Source organism: Mandrillus leucophaeus, unplaced genomic scaffold (genome assembly GCF_000951045.1).
Source record: "Mandrillus leucophaeus isolate KB7577 unplaced genomic scaffold, Mleu.le_1.0 Scaffold536, whole genome shotgun sequence".
Lineage (NCBI taxonomy): Eukaryota > Metazoa > Chordata > Mammalia > Primates > Cercopithecidae > Mandrillus > Mandrillus leucophaeus.
The window spans coordinates 2,147,675-2,168,310 of record NW_012105764.1 but is presented as its reverse complement, the minus strand read 5'-3'; the positions used below and the strand labels follow the sequence as shown (position 1 = coordinate 2,168,310).

At 37.3% G+C, this 20,636-nt stretch overlaps 1 protein-coding gene across 2 annotated transcripts in view; it reads right to left on the bottom strand.

Annotated features, from left to right (window-relative positions):
- Nucleotides 1-20,636, bottom strand: part of RNF219 (ring finger protein 219) — a 43,665-nt gene that overhangs the window by 13,145 nt on the left and 9,884 nt on the right. Inside the window, exons 2-5 of one of the 2 annotated variants that reach the window (XM_011997298.1) lie at nucleotides 16,497-16,632; nucleotides 13,729-13,820; nucleotides 11,169-11,417; nucleotides 7,425-7,513 (exon numbers count right to left, since the gene is read on the bottom strand). In XM_011997298.1, the coding sequence (XP_011852688.1) occupies nucleotides 7,425-7,513; nucleotides 11,169-11,417; nucleotides 13,729-13,820; nucleotides 16,497-16,632 (566 nt within the window). The remainder of the gene's footprint in view (nucleotides 1-7,424; nucleotides 7,514-11,168; nucleotides 11,418-13,728; nucleotides 13,821-16,496; nucleotides 16,633-20,636) is intronic. The other variant, XM_011997299.1, reaches the window with a different exon arrangement.

Genomic DNA, 20,636 nt, shown 5'->3' with positions numbered 1-20,636 from the left:
AAAAAAAAGGATACATGTGCAGAACGTACAGGTTTGTTACATAGGCATACATGTGCCATGGTGGTTTGCTGCACCTACTGACCCATCCTCTAAATTCCCACCCCTCAGCCCCCACCCCCAACAGGCCCTGGTGTGTGTTGTTCCCCTCTCTGTGTCCATGTGCTCTCAATGTTCAATTTCCACCTATGAGTGAGAACATGTGATGTTTAGTTTTCTGTTCCTGTGCTACTTTGCTGAGGATGATGGCTTCCAGTTTCACCCATGTCCCTGCAAAGGACATGATCTCATTCCTTTTTATGGCTGCATAGCATTCCATGGTGTGCATGTACCACATTTTCTTTATCCAGTCTATCACTGATGGTCATTTGGGTTGGTTTCATGTCTTTGCTATAGTAAATAGTTCTGCAATAAACATATGCAAGCATGTATCTTTACAGAATGATTTACATTATTTTGTCTTCCCATTCTTTATATGACACATCATGTCAAGGTAATAGATTTCGTTTAATCCTCACAATAATGCACCCTCATCTTATGTTAAAAAAAAAAAGAAAAAAAAAAGACTTCAAGGTTAATTTATCCAATGTTATTTATTTATTAATTCAATTATTCAAAAAATATTTATCAGGTATCTTCAGATACTGGGGGCTTTGGAAATGAAGCGGATAGGCAGCAAGGAGCTTAGAGTTTAAAATGGAGCTTAGAGTTTAGAATGAAGGAGACAGAAAACAAACAGGTCACACAATTAAATGAACAAGATAATTTCAGACAGTGATAATGGCTGTGAAGACAATACTAAAATATTAATTGCTAATTATGGACTCTGTTAAAAGGGTATTTTAAGTTTTATTTGATTTAACTCTTACTATTACTTACAACATAGGTATTACTATTAACCCCACTGCACAAAAGACAAAAACTGAGATACAGAAAGGTTAAATATCTTCATCTAAATCACAGAGCTAGTAAGTAGACAAGATTAGTGTTCGGTCATACGGAGTCTGGCTCCAAGGTTTGTGCTCATAATCACCATGCTCTACTGTCTTACCCAACCACGATTTTATTATGGTCTTCTATTAAGGGAGTAGAAAGTGCTGAGTGAAAAGGCTGCTTTAAATTGAATGATCAGAAAAGGCTTTCCTTCATCTGAGGATTGATGCAGATAGTCATGTAAAGATCTGCAAGGAGAATATTCTAAGTAAAGGAAATAAACACAGCATGTTTTAGAAATAAAGTCTAGTAGAACTGGAGTAGGATGAGCTGGAGGTGTTAAGAATGAGATGAAGAAGAGGTGGCAGATGCAGACTAGCCAGTGAAGAGTCTGGATTTTATTCTAGGAAAACACTGAATAGTTTTAGGCAGGAGATTTAAATAATTTGATTTGTACTTTATTAAAAGACAGTTTTGAGTATGGTAAAAAATGAATTGGGTAGGGAAAGGAGGGACAAAATGGAAGAAGGGAAAGTTGAATCCAGGAAGTCTGATTCTAGAGTTAAGTTCTTAACCACCATGCTCTGTGGTAAATTTGAGGTATACAATCTCTGGTAAAGGCACAAAAAAGATAGATGAAAACATGAACCTGTAGTTCAAGAGAGAATGTGAGGTCAAAGATTTTGATTTTGTTTTGTAATCTCTGACATATAGGCAGACAATTATTAAAGCCCTAAGATAACTGATTTTAAATTTCATTTCTGATGGCTCAAGAAATAAAAATAGAGCAAAAAAGGAAGCAAGCCCAGGTCACAATCAATGAAGTCTATTCTTTCCTCTTCAGAACACTTCTTTTCATATATTAATAACAGGAAATATTACTTATTGCCCAGAGTATTTAGAGCCTTTATCCTCTCCCAAAGGGAGCTGAGGCATGGGTGAAGACTTGTCCATAAGGACAAGCCTTGGGGTTGCTGTGCCGTAAAATGAAATGCACTCAGGGAGACACTTATCAAACCCATAGATCTCACTAAAGACACAATGACAGAAAACATAACATTCCTGCATACATATTTATAGAAAGAAAAACCATTAATTCAATTATAACCAAGTTTGATACAAATGAGCTAAAATCCCATACTATTAAGGTGAGTTAGTAGCTGAGGACAAAAATAGCTGCTCTACTAAATCTTCATAACAGTTGGTGACATAGCATGATCCCTGCCTCAAGTGGCTAGGAAAAAAAAAAAAGTGGCACAACTGAACAGCGATACGGAGAGAGGGCATGGAACTTTCAGATGCTTTACAAGTCAATTCTTCACATCTCTTCAAATTAAAAAATCACTAAGGAACATCTAACTCTACCAATGATAAGTATATCCACATTGCTTGACACAGTTTAGGAGCAGTAATTAAAGTCAAGGGAATTTAGGAATACGAGAAATCCAGTACTTAACTGTTCCCTTCAGCTTCTTCTCTTTCTTGATGTTTCTTACCATGTGGAGGTATGACAAGCTTCACATTCCCCACTACATATTCAGACTGAGAACAGGCCCTTCTGCTTAGAGTAGAAAGTGGTGGACATAGTGGAGTCATGCTACCAAGCTATAAAAGTAGAGTGATGGTGGTCACAAGAGAGAGATGTAAAAATTACATGGACTTTTGCTCTGATAAATGTGAGAAGAAACTTACTGTGCTTAACTGAGTAGTACCACAATATGTGGCTACTAGTACTGGAGAAAAAGGACTGGGGCTGAAGGGACCGCTTAGTATTCCTAACAGCACATGCTGTTTTCTCTCACTCAAATGCCTTTGAAGGATGAAATCTGCATTCTTCAAAGCTGGGCTTAAATCCTTTTTGATAAAGACCTTCCTTATCCCTGCAACCTAACCGCCATTCTCTGAACCCATACTGCTGTCTCTATTATTTGGCTTAATATCTGTTTAGCATTCGTTTCATATATTTTCATGTCATGCCTTCATTAACTATGACTTTTCTGGAAGCAGGGACCATGTTTTGCTGGATTTTTTCCCTTAATATAAACAATTTTAACCATTCACAGAAGTAGGGAGAACATAATAAACTCCCATTTACTCATAATGCATATTCAACAGTTATCAAGATTTTTGTCTTATTTCCTTTGTATGTATAACCTTTGTCTTTTGCTAAAGTATTTTATAGTCCATGTTTTAGGATGCATTTCTAAAAGAAAATATGGTGCCATGGACTAAATGTTTGTGTTCCCCATATATTCTTATGTTGAAACCTAATCCCTAATGTGACGGTATTTGGAGGCAGGGCCATCAGGAGGTAATGGTATAATATTTAAAGGTAAGGTTCTGGGGCCTATAGGTCAAAAGGTTCAAGCCCTCATAAGTGGGATTAATACCCTTAAAAAGATGTCCCAGAAAGCTCCTTTGTTCTTTCTGCCATGCGAGGATACAGCAAAAGGACACAGCTGTCTATGAAGCAGGAAGCGGGCCTCACCAGACCAGCTGGCAGCTTGATCTTAGACTAAGTCTCCAGAACTGTGAGAAATAAATTTCTGTTGCTTATAAGCCAATCAGTTTATGGTACTTTGTTATAGCAGCCCAAAAGGACTAATATAAATGGTGTTTTCTTAAGTAACCATGATACTTAAACAAAATTACCAGTGATTCCTTAGTATCATTTCATTTAATTCTTGCTTCATATTCAAATTTACCCAGCTGCCTCTAAAATGTCTTTCAACAATCAGTTTGTTACTAATCAGTATCCCAACAAGTCCACAGTGCATTTCGTTAAGTTTCATAGTTCTCTTTTATTGTAAAGCAGCACTCTCCCTCAATGACTTAGAAGAAACCTAGTCATTCTTCCTATTGAGTATCCCACATTCTCGATTTGTCTCTATGTTTCCTCAGTCATAGGAGTTATGTTTTTTAATTCATTTACTCAAAAGATATGTAGTAGGAGCAGCACGGAAGCCAGAATCCTATAAAATGCAGTGGCTGCAATAGTGACTACATACTATAGCCCTGACTCAAACAGAACAAAGTCATAAAACAATTACACAAAGTGTTAATTATTAGCAGTTGTGACATGTGCTAAGGGAAAGAACAGGTAATAAGAAATCACAGCAAGGGAACACAACCTTCTTTAGGGGTCAGAGAGAGTATTTAGCTCGTTCAAAGCATCTAGCACAATGTTAAGTAAGAAAAAATTCATTATTTCTGCGTTAGCAAGTGGAGTAAGTCTTTTTCATATATTACTCTTGTAAACTTAAAGGTCATATCACCACCCCTTGAGCTCTGAAAATCAAATCCGAATCTCTCAGAAGTCCAAGTTAGGGGAAACCGAAGGGCCAAACAGGTGGTTTCCTCCAGGTGAAATAAATACATTTAGAAGCATAATAAGAATTCAGAAAGTGGCTAAATAGATAAAGCCAAAGGAAAAGACTGCATTTTCTGGACCATGAGTTTGGATATTAGGACAACGAATTTTTGGCAAGGAACAGGATGAATATTATTGAAACCTAGAAGAATATGCTTAGTAGGCTATCTGCCACATTGCTCAAGAGGGATTTTAAGTTAAAATCGAGGAAGGAAAAACGTCCAGCCAACACTTTCATTTTAAAAGATTATAGCATTGTTTTTAAAAGATTGTATGTAAAATATATTAGCTTTTATACAATACCATGTTCTTTAGACCAGGGTAAATATTATTTGAATCTCCTTTGTTCATACCAGATTTTAGTCAAGCTTTTGGGAAATAGCGTGATATCTGTTGGAGCATCTTAGAAAGAAATTCATTCTGCGATGGACTGAGTCATGTCCTCACCCTCCCCTCCAAATTCGTATGTTGAAGCCCTGACCCCTAATGTGTCTGTATTTGGAGATAAGATCTTTAGGAAGCAATTAAGGCTAAACGAGGTCACTAGGTGTTCTTTTAAGAGGAAAAGAGACCAGATTTCTCTCTCTCCCCCAACCATATAAAGACATAACAAGAAGGCCACCATCTGCAAGCCAGGAAGAAAACCCATATCGCAACCCGACTCTGCCAAATTCTGATGTGGAACTTCTGGCCTCCAAAACTATGGGAAAATAAATCTGTTGTTTAAGCCACTCGCCTATAGCATTTTGTTATGACAATCTGAGCTAATACACCTTCCTAATATTTTTTCCCTCTCTAGTGTGTAAACTTTAAAGCTCTCTCTTCTGTATGATTTGTAGAATATTGCTGCTCAACTTGTAGGATACATTGGAGACTAAGGCCAAGTGTATAAAAAAGTATACCCTGACACTTAACCAAGTAGAAAAGACAAAAATAATTAGTCAAGGCATTTCCTAAACCAAGGGAATAAAATGGAATGGGTGATTTTTATTCACTTGCATTTATTTGTGAACTCTTGAAATGTCTTATTCTTTTCCATACAAATAGGAGCTCTCCTCAGGTGAACCAGATGTGGGTATTTTCAGCTGTGGTCAGCTTTTCTCTGAATCCCACTAGGGTTTGGTGATGCAGAGTAAACAAGGCTATAAATCAAATGCAATGCATTTAATACCTCAATGCATTGCAAATTGATCTGGAATACGGTTTTCAGCTCAAATCACTTTTTAAGTGAACTGTTCCCCTCCCCTGAAGGGAAGCAATGGAAGTTAAAGATGGAAAATCCTAAAGTTATACTGGATTCAGATGTGCAGTTCCTTTTTTGAGAGTTGACAGAGGCCATGTTTCCTCAGGTGAGATTCTTCAGTTCTTTATCCAGTTTGACCCATGGATATTTTAAAACACACATCCTTGTGGCTGGCATTAAATGCGAAAGCTGGTGGGCAAGTTTTCAAGAAATAAGAGCTACAAACAAAATAGCTTTCGTTCCATTCAGCATGCTGTGGGAAATGGCTAATGGACAAGCATTACTATGACCAGCAAGGCAAGCTGCCAATAAATGATAGGCGTAGAGATTCAAACCACTACATAACAGTAACGCTTCCTAAGGTTATTTCACTAATTTGTCAAAGTAGGACATTATCTGAAGTGAAAGAAAAACGGGGTTGGAGAGCACAGGGGAAGAAACTATTTAAATGTAAAAGCCATGCTTCTTTCTCATTGGTTAGTTATCTCTGCCTCCAGTAATTATGGTTAGCATCCGCCATTTCCTGATACCACATCTGGTTTTACCAAGGGCAACATTTCCTGCTTTTCAAATGACAAGCAGAGAGCTATTTCTGGTAGGATAAATTTCTATTGTTTGCTTATTCCTGCACTGTTTTTTTCCATTAGAAAGAAATGAAGTCCAGTGGTTGGATGGGAAGAAAGTGTGGAGTTCTCATATGCCATCCCTCAGAGAGGTTGCTGGACATTGGGGGCCATATTGTCTTCTCATCTGTCATTTTTTTTTCCTAGAAAAAGAAGAACCTTAAGTGCTGCCTGCGATCTTTTCTCCATTTGCAACCCTTAAATCCCAACTCTTTCTTAAAATATTGAACAAATTGTTAAGCAGTCCAATGCTTGCAAATTCTTATCTTCTGGAATGGAATAGAAACTATTCCATAAGGGAAGAATAAATTCACTTAATTGTATAGTTTTAAATCAGTAAAAAATTCAATGAACAATGTCCTAAATTCTATTTCAGATAGGCTTTTTAGTGTAATGGTTAAGAGCACAGACTCTGGGGTTGGGCTATCTAAGGTCAAATGCTACTTCTTTTTGCTTTTTTGAGACAGAGTCTTGCTCTGTCATCCAGGCTGGAGTGCAGTGGAGTGATCTCAGCTCAATGCAACCTCTGCCTTCCGGGCTAAAGTGATTCTCCTGCCTCAGCCACCCGAGTAGCTGGGATTACAGGCATCCACCACCACACACAGGTAATTTTTTTGTATTTTTTGTAGAGATGGGGTTCCACCATGTTGCCCAGGCTGGTCTCGAACTCCTGAGCTCAGGTAATGCACCCAACTCTGCCTCCCAAAGTGCTGGGATTACAAGCATCAGCCACCGTGCCCAGCCAGTCAAATGCTATTTCTAACACTTCCACTTGTGCAGATTTAGGTAAATTAATTTAATCTCTTTATGCCTCCATTTTCTCATCTGAAAACACAGAATACTAATAGTTCTTCATTACAGGTTGTTGTATCTTGCAAAGAGAAAGAATTATATGAACATTAACTACTACTAAGACTATCTAAGAAAACAACTAAAGGGCATTACCTTAATCTCACTACTATGTTAGTACTATTAAACAGTTATATGTAAAACTAAGTCAATGCTCACTTGTGCTAGGTCACATTATTCATCAGATAAGAAAAAAGGATAGGCGTAAAATTCTTTCTTTAAAATTAGCCTTAACCGAGCCTAAAATTTTACCAACAACACGGAGTATAAACTTGACTTTCAGAGGCAAGTCATTCTACCTAAATCTATATGATTAAATGAAGAATCAAGCAAAAAACAAACCCTCACAGCAGCCTAGTCTGAAATATTGACATAAACTGAAACATCGCTCTGTGAGCAAAATACATACTTTTGAGGTGATCTGTTATCAACTTCAGCCTTCAGTCGTAAATTCTCCCTCACCAGGCCACCATTTTCCAATTTCAATTTTTTATTTGCCTAAAAGAACAAATTGAAACTAAACAAAAGCTAAAACAAAAGTGCCTTGTAAAAATTACAACATGAGCCATCTGTATTTTCTAGAGTGATAATATTATCAGAAAACTGAATAGTAGAACATGGCCTTCAGAAACTTAAAATCACTACTGGCAATGACTTCTGAAACTGTGAATACTACTAAGCATTTTAAATCCATATTCCCCAAGCACTTTGCAAATCTCCTATCCAGGGAAATAAACGAAGCTATGCTAGTTAGCTTACAGTCATTAAGGGACCATACTAATGACAAACATATGTGGGATTTTTTTTCTTTTTCACATAACTGAATACTCTAGGCAAGGTAACATTATACCACATGCAGTATCGGCAAACTAATGCTGAAGAGTTAATTCATGAGCTATGAAATTGATTTCTGGGGTGCTGTTTAAAAATGTTTTTTTCTGGTGATAACAAATCTAATATCATTTAACCACTCGATTTTTTTTCTTCAAAAAGGCCTTTCCAATGTTCTGGCTCACAACTTCTAGGGCCCTCAAAATTGGATCTATCCATCCATCCATCCATCCATCCATCCATCCATCCATCCATTCATCCATATATATTTTCTGAAACAGAGTATTGCTCAGTTGCCCAGGCGGGAGTGTAGTCATGTGATCTTGGCACACTGCAACCTCCACCTCCAGGGTTCAGATGATTCTCCTGTCTCAGGCTCCCGAGGAACTGGGACTACAGGCGTGTGCCACCACGCCCAGCTAATTTTTGTATTTTAAGTAGAGACGGGGTTTCGCCCTAGTGGCCAGGCTGGTCTTGAACTCCTGGCCTCAAGTGATCCACCTGCCCTGGACTCAAAAAGTGTTAGGAATACAAGTATGAGCCACTTCCCCGGCCTGGATCAATCTTTTCTAATAAATTCTATGACTTGTTCTTTGATTAAACAAAAACCTTCCAAGTATGATTTTCTTTCTTGAATTGTGTAATACCTAAAAATTACCTAACAGGACACCAATTGCTAGAAAATCTAGAGGCTCAACACTGATTCTGGACACACTGAAAACTAGTGTGCTTAAATTTTAGAGTCTTCTTAGAAGCTACTTCCTTTAAATTCCCTACTCACTGCTTTTATGTATTACAAATAAAAATAACACTCCCTAGACTAGAAACCAACTTCACTAACCTGGGCAAGGGAAATTGACTAGAACATTTATATTCAAAGTGAATGGGTCACAAGAATAACTGTCACCAAAAAAGGTTTAAACAAAGAAGCCTTAAAAATGTATTTCAAAAATTTGGCCATTACTTTTATGAATTTCCAGAACTTCTGACTGTATTACTTATCTACCCACATACGCTGCATCGCAAGGATTACAGGAGAAATAAGGTAGAGAACATTATTGGGGGCATAAAGTCTAACTCCCTTACTTAGACCCATCTAGGTTCCCTCTGGGCTCTAGGCATCTGTTTATCTTTATGGATGCACACCAACCAGGACTGTGGAGAGTTAATTCTTTAAGTGATTGATAAACACCATTACTGCTTCTCTGAAGATATAAGGAAAGCCATTTACTTCCTCATATATGCAGACAATGAATTAAGCTCTCAAGCATAGCACCATAAGGGGAGGCACTTAGTGAATGCTTTTTGATGATGATGACAAACTTAAATTAGAAACTCATTTGATCTCCTTTCCCCTTCCCTGCCCCCTACCACTACTGTATAGCTGTATTTCGAAGTCTCTCAATAGTCCTTTGACTCTCTAATACTTCTCATTATAGGCTTGCTAGTTCCTCAACTATCAGACATATTTTCAAGTTCAAGAGGGTTAGGTGAGTAAAAGTTATGAAGGGCAGAGTTCTGCCTACCTGTTGCACCTAAAAGAATAATGAATATTTCAGCTAACTCTTCTGCATTCTCAACACTGATTACTGGGTAATGACACTGGCCTCGTGATGGTTCAAAACTCATCCAGTCCAGGTAATATCAGAAAAAAAGTCCACGTCATTCATGCTAAGTAGTTCTTTATTCTGAATCTTTTGTATTCCTGTATTTGATTTATAGTATGTTATTATTTTGCACTCCACACTTTAGTTTTTGTCTCTGCAATCCGTGTTTCTTTATTTACTTATGTCCCAGTTTATAGTCTATTACCTACTAGCATCACTAGGCATCGAAAATGGACTTATTCAATATCCCAAATAATTCTGAAGTCTCAGGGTAGCTTTGAGTATTGAATTTAACACGTGACCATTATAAGAGCAAAGGAAAATTAACTGTGCTTTATGTATTCTTCTTTAACATCCATCCCTCATGTCACCCTTATAAGCCTCATGTTCTAAGAAGTATTTACTGCCAAAACTTTAAACAAGTTTAATAACTACAAAGGAGACCATATATGCTTACCAATGGCTCAAGAAGAACCAGGGAAATTAAAGGGAACAAGGCAAATTGACAAATACTGTAATTTCCCAGTAGGCATTCCTTTTGGCATCCTCTTGTTTTCTAACAAATCAACATACAAACGCTGGCCATCAATACCCAAAGAAACTACACACTTCCCCTTCCTACACACTTATAATACACTCAGTACAATTATGTCTGTAGTTTCTATTTTCTCTAAAAGCACTAGGTTCTCTTTTCTCCTCACCCTGGCCTTTTCTGAACCCAAACAACATTTATTTTATATGTGGAAGATAGCACACATCTAACATCTAAGTTGCAGATATTTCTCTGCTACTTAACCTGAGGACCTCAGAGCCAATATACAGGAGAACTTCTTTAAAATACCATACGGATCTCATTAATAATTTTGGGAGATAAGACTTAGAAATTTCACACAGGAACAGTATTTTAAGGAAATGCAAATAGTTGAGTATGTGACTGCAGAACTGAGTACTACAAAGCCATCTCCATAGAGCACAAGAGAATTCCACTGTGGATAAACTTGAACTCAAGCTAAAGGCTGGTCACTTGGGTCAAGACAGCATTGTAGGAGTTGACTGTAACATCTAGTGCTGATGGCATGGATCTTATCTCCTTTTCTAGGCTGAAAAATCCTAGAGGTTTGCCTTTCTCACCATGCTGTACCTTGTTCAAAGAATAATTGAAAAAAATGAACCAGTTTCATAAACCACAATATTCTTTTGCACGGAGTATTCTAAAGCAGTTGCTTACTGCTGTCCTGGAATTAGTCACTAAGACTTTATTTATCTATCTACAATCTTAAAAATAAGAGAGTGATAGCAATAGAAAAGATAAAGTCAAAACTTTTCCTTTCATAGGTGCAAAAATGAGTACGTGTTTTAGGTACACAGGGGAAGTCGCTGATACAAGCTTAAAAAAACTATAGCAAACCACAAAGAGGACGAAACAGAAACACATCCTTTAAATTGGCATTACTCTTCTAGAAGAAGATGCAACCTTATAAAGAAGCACTACAGTCTCTAATTATAGTCACAAATGGAACCACCTGGTATTTCTTGGCAGTTAATGATATTTAAATGAGAAAAAGTATTCCTATTGCATATAAATGCTAATCCAGAGGTTCTGTCCTTTCCTCACACATCATCTGATGATGAGTCAAGATAATATGGCTATTTATGCTTTTGAAGGTACTTATTTTAAAAACAACCATAACAGATTTTTAAAAACCACAACTTACCTCCTTCAGCTTATCCACATCATCTTTCACTTTTTCATAGATTTCATTAGCTGTTCTGAGTTTTTTCTTCCACTCTGCTACAGTTTCTGGGTTAATTTTAGTTGGATTATCTGTGACTAGATGTTTGTCTTCATTTTGGTTGCCCTGCACCAAGGTTAAAGGATCCAGAATAGTTTTGATCTGTGACTCCAAGCTGAGATTTTTACTCTTAAGCTCTTCTACTTCTTTCTGTAAACAATCTATTTCGTCCTGAAAAAGCATTGCATAGTCATGAGGCAGGCATAGACACTAAACACATACATACATATGCAAAACTGAAGCCAACATGGTTTGAATTTTGTACTTAAAATTCTGTAGACACATAGATTCTTTACACATCAAAAGAGTTTTGTAGGGAGAAAGTCACATACAGTTTAAATTCTCAAAATGTGGCCTGACTGATAAAAATTGGGATTTATATTGCCTTCATTTTAATTCAATGTTAGTTGTGATTTTTAAAAATGCCAAACCTTTGATTCTATTTAAGATATCATCCAGAAAATAAGAAAAGTCACATGAATTCCAACAGGCAAGTAGATTACATTTCAGAAAAAAACAAAAAACAATAAAAAACATTAAACTGTTTTACTGGGGGAATTTAAAAGTACATTGAGGGGGGCTGGGTTAAAAAAAAAAAGGTACAGTTTGTCCCCACCTCATCCCCATATCTACAGGGGACTGGTTTGAGGACCCTTAGGGATACCAAAATCCATGGATGCTCAAGTTCCTGACAGAAAATGGCTAGTGCTGTATTTGCATATAACCTATGTACATCTTTCCATACATTTTAAATTGGCTCTATTTATAATAACTAATACAATGTAAATGTCATACAAATAGTTGTTAAACTGCATTATTTATAGTATTTTTTAAAAAATTTTCAATCTTGGTTGTTTGAATCCACAGATGATGAACCCTTGGATATGGTGGGCTGACTGTACAGAGTTATCAAGATGATCGTGCCTGTAATTCCAGCACTTTGGGAGGCCGAGGAAGGTGCGCCAGCTGAGGTCAGGAGTTCAGGACCAGCCTGGTCAACATGGTGAAACCTCACCTCTACTAAAAATACAAAAAATTAGCTGAGTGTGGTGGCAGGTGCCTGTAGTCCCAGCTACTTGAGAGGCTGAGGCAGGAGAACTGCTTGAACCCAGGAGGCAGAGGTTGCAGTGAGCTGAGATCAGGCCATTTGCACACCAGTCTGGGTGACAGAGTGAGACTGTCTCAAAAAAGAAAAAGATGATCTTTAGGGTTTTGTTTGATATTTTCACTTCTATATTTGAAGTATAAGTGAAACCATCTATCATTTCCTTCTACTTTTCATTTCAGAATAATATCAGAATAATTTTTAACTTTTCTGGGTTCTGGTTCTTCAATTACTACTGTTACTATTGCAAGTATTAGCTTTCCCACTCTGGAACTATTTATTATCTTAAAACCAGTCACTAAACATTTGGGTTAGAACTTCTTACTATGATGCCATTTATTCATCTATAATAAATATGTAACCTTAAATTGAGGTTTTTAAAAATTCTGTTAGAAAATAAACTCCCAAGTAGCTCAAGTGATCTTCCAAAGGATTTATTTGTTTACTATCTGAGTATGATATTCATTATATAAAAATACATTTTAGCATTAAATGTCACACAGATAGTACTACTTACTATTTTACATTGCAATACATTTCAACTTAAATAGCATTTTTAGAAAACAAGCAAATTCATATGTGTGGGGAACACATATACGAATAAACATTTATTTAATAATGTATTTATGCCCCACTGCATTCCAAAAATTTTTGAGGCAGTTGAGGTAGCTTCCACGTATACAGTTAAACTGAAAGACATTTTGAGTCAAAAGAGGGGATCAATAATATCTCCTTCTGTAGTCAACACTGGGCTTAATGTGTGCTCTTCAAAAGTGTGTGTATTCTATTTGCATGAATGTATTTGTAAAAATAGCATCACCACGTTCAATCATCCTGTTCATTCACCTTTAGACAACAATTAGGAAATAGCACATTTCACACTAAAATCTCTGTGCTGGCAGTTGACATAAGGTATAGTATTTACTTTACTAGCATTGATCAGGCTTATAATCATCAGTAATTTCATAGGCAGAAGCAACTGATGACTGTAGAGGTTGGACTGGCTTTCACAAGGAGATTTCCCTTTTTTCCCAACTTCTTCAGGAAGCAAATAAAAACGACATGTCTGTAGATGTACAAATTTTAACTTAAAAAAAAAAAAAAAAGAAAGAAATGCTTCCATCTGTCCCTTTTTTCTGGAATCCCATTCCCCCCTTCCTTGGTACTTAAAGGAAAAAAATAATAATAAAACAAAAAATCTCTTTCCTCTATTTTTCAAAAGGAAAAAAGAAAAAGAATTTATCAAATAATTTTTTTATAAGCTTTTAAAACTAAGTTTCATTGGATATTTACTCTAAGAAGTCTGGGGTCTGAGGTAGGTCAGTTTTTACCTTGAATTCACTGCTAATATAATTTTAAACTTTAATTATTGTTTACCTCATACTCTTTGTGTAATAATTCAAGTCTAGTTTTCCGAAGATGCTTCCTGACTGTGTGGCTTAGCGTAGGTTCACTTTCACTTGTTCCTCCTATAGGGAAAAAAAAAAATCCTAATTTTTCGTTCTGATTCGGGAAGAATGAAAATGATCCTTTTTCATATTGTTTTATATAGCTTCCTAGCTTCATATCTACCCTTTCCCTTACATACACACTTGGGGCTAACATCTAGGCTTTTTCTCTATCCTAATCCTGAGGGAAAAAAAATACATCAAATAACACCATAAGAAATATCTTCAGTAATACATTCATACTGTGTTTACATATTTATATATCTTATCCCAGCAAACTCAGTAGAGGAAAGGGCTATAGATTATCATATTTGGACTACTTCAAATTCTGAAAACTAGACTATATTTAAATAATAAAACCAATTATTATATTTACATTTAACCAACAGATTACATAAAAATGTATTACTGGCCAGGTGCGGAGGCTCGCACCTGTAATCCCAGCACTTTGGGAGGCCGAGATAGGCAGATCATGAGGCCAGGAGATCGACACCATCCTGGCTACAGTGAAACCCCATCTCCACTAAAAATACACACACACACACACAAATTAGCTGGGTGTGGTGGTGGGCGCCTGTAGTCCCAGCTACTCAGGAGGCTGAGGCAGGAGAATGGCATGAACCTGGGAGGTGGAGCTTGCAGTGAGCCCAGATTGCACCACTGCACTCCAGCCTGGGCGACAAAGCAAGACTCCGTTTCCAAAAAAAAAAAAAATTACTGCTATATACCTATGTATGTAGATTAATGTGTCTTTTCACGGATTCTAACAGCCTAGTTACAACGGACTGTAAGTCATGGCATTAACTATATGTCATGACTTGTTACAAATGCACTCACAATGAATCTTCCTGAGAGCTCTTCACTGATGCTCTGGTTACCTTCTTTGTACTTCTTAGCATTATAATAATAGCAAAGGCATTTTACAGATGTTCTTTTTCAGGATGTTCTATCCAAATGCAAAAACAGATGAACTATTTTCCTTGAGAACATTTATGAAATATCACTTAGGTATGAATGAATAAAGGTAGGATATGGGATGAGAAGAAAAGCTGGGGGAAAATATTCAGATCATCAAAGTTCATATTCTGCAAGAAAAGACTTGACTCCTTGGTGAAATTCAGCAGGTAAAAAAAAAAAAAAAAGCAAAAAAACACAAAAAAACAGAGGTTAACCCCGTAGCATGCAACACAGCAGAGAACTAGTCCTCTACTAGACTCCACCCAGGTACCAAGCGCCAACTCTGATTGCTCCTTCATATCTCTTAATTTCCTAAGTACTACTAGTTCTTTTGCTGTGCAGCAAATATATTCCTTTCTATTTGCTTTGTAAAAATCTTGGCCGGGCACAGGGGCTCACGCCTGTAATTCCCAGCACTTTGGAAGGCCAAGGCAGGCAGATCACCTGAGGTCGGGAGTTTGAGACCAGCCTGACCAACGTGGAGAAATCTCATCTCTACTAAAAATACAAAATTAGCCGGGCATGGTGGTGCATGCCTATAATCCCAGCTACTCGGGAGGCTGAGGGAGGAGAATCACTTGAACCCAAGAGGCAGTTTATGCTGAGCTGAGATCGCGCCATTGCACTCCAGCCTGGGCAACAAGAGCGAAACTCAGTCTCAAAAAAAAAATAAATAAATAATCTTAATTTAAGTCCATTTTCCCTAACTTGGGACTATTAACAATGACTTCTTAGGTTTTCTGAAAAATGTTTTCTACTTGGCTAATTATAGATTCACTTTCAATTTTTCCTAAAGCAAAAACAAGTAGAAATCATTTTAATTTTTACAACCTAAAATAAGTAACTTATATGAGTAGAATAAAAACCAAACTCTGAAAAGGCTCTTTAGAAGTTTTCTTTTTCAAGGATCCTCTAGTTCAAGTTTTACTCCCCTCCTGCCCCACCAATATTAGTGTGACACAGAATTTATTTTTTACCCTTAATTCACTTACATATTCTATCACCTAGGTAAAAGCCTCCTACCAGACCTAATCACATCCTGTCTACTCCTATAGTCCAACCTATGTATTACCACACGAGTAATATTCGTAAAGCACACTTTGGATCATACCATCATGCTCAAAACCATCATGCCCGATTCACCCTTCTTCTCAGTCCTACAGCAAGTCCCTGATTTAGCTGTCATTCAAGGTTCTCTGCACTAAAGTCTCAATTTACCTTTTGTCTTATTTCAGTAGTCGAACCCAAAGTAGACTACTGATCATTTCTAAAAACATGCTCTGTGTTTTCCTGTATCTAAACTTTAGTACATGCTATTCTTCCTGCAGGAAATGCCTTCCTTAATTTTCACCAGTTGAAATGTTATCCATCCTTAAATTTAAATGTCCAGCTTAAAGGCCACCTACCTTATGAAGCCCTTCTCAATGTTCTTAGCTGAAGTTTCTTGCCTGAACTCTCTGGGCTTTTTTGGGAGGCCCTTAGCACTCGCTGCTTTTCTTTTGGTTCAGTTGCTATGAAAATGTAAGTTCCGTGACGCTCTCAGGGTTATTCCTCTTAGCACCTCTCAGTGCCTTGTGCTCCAGTTGCTCCACATACACATTACACAAATTACTCATCCACTCAGTATTATGTTGGCCAAATAGCATCATTGAAAATAGTCTATTTCAATCTTCCCAAAATATATATTATTTGGAGATTGTTTCAAACCTATTCCTACGTGTATATAAAACAGGCCCTTACCTATAATTTCTTTGCAAGGATTTTCAGGAGTGATGGGGACTCTGCAAGCTGGACACTGGCTATTATTCTTCAACCACAAATCAATACAAATTGAACAAAATACATGGTTGTTGATACATATGACAGGCTGACGTACCTTTGGAAAAAAAAAAAAAACACATCACTTTTAGTACAGGACAACAGTCATAATTAGAAGACCAAATGGTTTTGTTTAGAGCAAACTGCTTCTCTAGATTATAGCAGAGTAGGTGTTTAAGAAGGGATATATCTAGGGCTTTTAAAAACACTGCTTCTGTTGGTCACTTTTCTTTTTACACACATTTAACAGAGATACTAGCTGAGATATCGGATCATGGAGACTGAAGTTTTTGACATAAAATGCTTTATTTTGTACCTAAACCACAGAATTCATGCCAAAAAGAAAATGCTTTTTGTTCCACTAAGACTGGGACAATTTTGCTCAAACTCTTCTATTTTAACATTATGGAACAGCAGGATTAGATTTTTGAAAATATCATTTAGCACAATCATCCATCTGATGCCTGAATCCTTTTCTCAATTCATTCCACTGTGTTATAGAGTAACAGCAACTATTAAGTATTGATATTTTACTAGAAATTCCCCAAAACCAAACAGTAATGAAAGCTAAAACAATCCAAAAGGCATGAGTTCCACTCTCCAGTAGTTTATAATCTAAACAGCAAACAATGCAGACAGAATTACTGAGATACACCAAACACACAAATCTTTGACTCCAGACTCCATTTAAACAAGCACAAATAATAATATCTTACATTTACAGCACCCCCTCCTTTTTTTTTATTTTTTTGAGTTAGAGTCTCGCTCTTTCACCCAGGCTGGAGTACAGTGGCACCATCTAGGCTCACTGCAACCTCTGCCTCCTGGGTCAAGCAATTCTCCTGTCTCAGCCTCCCGAGTAGCTGGGACTACAGGCGCCCGCCACCACGCCAGCTCACTTTTGTATTTTTAGTAGAGATGGTGTTTCACCATATTGGTCAGGTTGATCTCAAACTCTTGACCTCAGGTGATCCGCCTGCCTTGGACTCCCAAAGTGCTGGGATTACAGGCGTAAGCCACCAAACCTGGCCTATAGTCATATTTTAAAAAGGGCTTTCACATGCATCTTTCACCGCCCCAACCCTTTTCCATCTCTCTTTTTTAAAATACCACAACTTGGTGAGGTAAACAGCGTAAATATGCTTTACAAATAAGAAAACAAAGGCATGAAGAAATTAGGTAGCTTGCTCAGGGTTAACTGGGTGTTTCGACTGTTTGTAGCTGTTTTATCAGGAGGAAAAAAAGAAAAGAGAAGCTGTTTTGGTTTTCTCCACAGCATTAATATTACCTGATATCATATGTGTGTTTACATATTTATTGTCTATCTCCCTTATCAGAATGAAACTCCATGAGAGCAAGAACTTCTTTACTCTCATTCATAACTAAACCTTTAGTGCCTAGAAGATAGCTTGGTACTTGGCAGGTACTCAACAAAGGTTTGTTAAATGATTAACTGCTATTAAGATAGTATTAACATTCAACTAGTTGAGAAAGTTGTCAGAAGGAAATAATGATTTAATATTTTTTCAAATAGCAGAAATTTAACAATACAAACAAAAACAGCACAGAAAAATATAGTCTTTCACTTGATTTACATGTTATCTTCACAGTGGGACTCAAAACATTTCACAGCCATTTTCAATATTTCCCTATTCTAATAGTAATTACAGTGTAGAACCTTTCTGCACTAGGAACTGGAAGACTAGAAGGTCAAGGGAAAGCAGAATAAGTAGAGGGAGAATGAAGACGCAGAACCAACACAAACCACTTTTCTTGCAGAAAATGCTTGTGCTGCTCTCTGTCTGACTTAAAAGGATGCTACTGAGTATTCATTAATTTGAAAGGCGCCCCCACTCTCAAAGAAATAATAGATGCATGGCTATTCATGACGGGCAGGTAATCATTTGAGTCTCATTACAAAGAGTTCTCTGGTCTCAGTCCGGCTTTCTGAACATTCTGGTTCTCCCTTGATTATGAACACTAACCCAAGGAAACTAAACAAAGATAATTTGGAATTGATTTAAACTTCTTCTTGGAGAAACTTAATTCTAATCATTCATTTCAACTGGTTTGACAAGATTCATTAAAAAAAAAAAAAAAATCATGAACCGTAGTGTTTCAAAGTCTTCTTTCAGAGTGGCCCTACCAGCAGCCAGGAGTGAACGCTTATCTATAAAGCATTCCTGGTCAGAGTCTCAAATGGCAGACAAACCTGAACTTTATTTGCAGGTTCTATTTTTTTTCTTAAAAATTCATGTGATTTACAAGTCCAGACCATAATATATTTACGTATGTTTTAATTTCATCTTTACGCCATGAAATCTTTTAAGAAGACAAAAATCCCAAACCAAGAAGATACTGCCAACACAAAAATCCCAAACCAAGAAGATACTGCCTTATCTATTCTGTAACTTCCCCCAAACACACACACACACACACACACACACACACACACCCCCCATATCCCTGCAATATTCCTAGAAGTACTATATGCCCCAAATTAGGAAGCTCAGGTAAAAAGGGAAGTTATCTACTGGTATCTACTTTTATAGTAGTAAGTTATTTTTTATAAGTTATGAATTCATCTGAAAATGGATAAAAGCCAATGCTCAAGACATAAAAGTGTGCACATTATATCATTATATGAGAAGATTCAAGATGCTCTGCCTCCCTTTCCATTAAAAAAAAAAAAACATTTAAAAGCAATCAGTAGGCCAGGCACGGTGGCTCACTCCTATAATCCCAGCACTTTAGGAGGCCGAGGTGGGTGGATCACCTTAGGTCGGGAGTTTGAGACCAGACTGGCCAACATGGAGAAACCCCATCTCTACTAGAAATACAAAATTAGCGGGTTGTGGTGGCGCGTGCCTGTAATTCCAGCTACTTGGGAGGCTGAGGCAGGAGAATCACTTGAACCCAGTAGGCAGAGGTTGCAGTGAGTCGAGATCGCACCATTGCACTCCAGCCTGGACAACAAGAGCAAAATACCATCTCAAAAAAAAAAAAAAGGCAATCAGTATTTTTCATGTATTTGCTCCCACAACAAAGGTTAAATATTATCTCCCCAATCTACGAAGTGGTTTTGAGCAACTCGATAGTTGGTGTTATCATATACTGAAGTGGCAAAGACAAGAAAAGCAGATTTCACACAAGGTAAAAATCAAAAATTCTGTTTTAGTCATGCTAAATTTGTGATGCTAAGCCCATTTTTAGGTGGACAAGTTCAGCACAGCAGGTTTTGAGTCACTGGCATAAAAGATATGGGTATATAAAGCCATAGGACTAGAGGAGATCCCATGAACCGACAAAATAGCTGGAGAAAAGGAGGCATTCCAGCAAGCAAAGGAAGAGGAAGAGCAACCAGCAGAGGAAACTGACAAGGAGGGGTCCTGTGATGTAGGAAAGGAGAATATGATATCACAGAAGTCCAGGCAAGGAAGTTTTTCAAGAGAGAGGCAGCGGCCAGATAAGTAAAATATTGATGAGAGATTGAGTTTGATGTGCACTGAGATGTGACTATGGGATTTAACTGCTTGGAAGTCACTGTGATCAGCTACCGACAAGCACTGTTTCAGTGAACGTTGGGGATGGAAACCTGACTGGAGGTTGAGAGACAATGAAAGATGAAGAAGTGAAGACAGAAAATACAGACAATTCTTTCATGTTTTGCTGTAAAGGAGAGAGCATAAAAATGAGACCACAGTTAGGAATGCCAATGGGAATGATAAAGAGAGGATATTAGTGATGGAGGAAGAGTGATGGGGGTATTACAGCAATAGGCAGCAAAGTCCCTAAGAAGTCAAGAGGGGAAAGGGATTCAAAGCACAAAAGGAGATTTTGGCTTATACAAGAGTGAGGGTTTGTCTTCTTTTGCAACAAAAGGGAAAGTAAGAGGTGTGTGAACGAATATAAAGGGGTTGGAAGATCTGTGGATGGTATAATGAGGAAATTCATGTTCCAACTATTTCAGCTGTTTATCTTTTGTCGTTAAATATGGGGTGAGGTTATTAGGTGAAAACGAGAAGGGAGGTGGGTTACAGATTTGAGAAAACAGGAGAATAA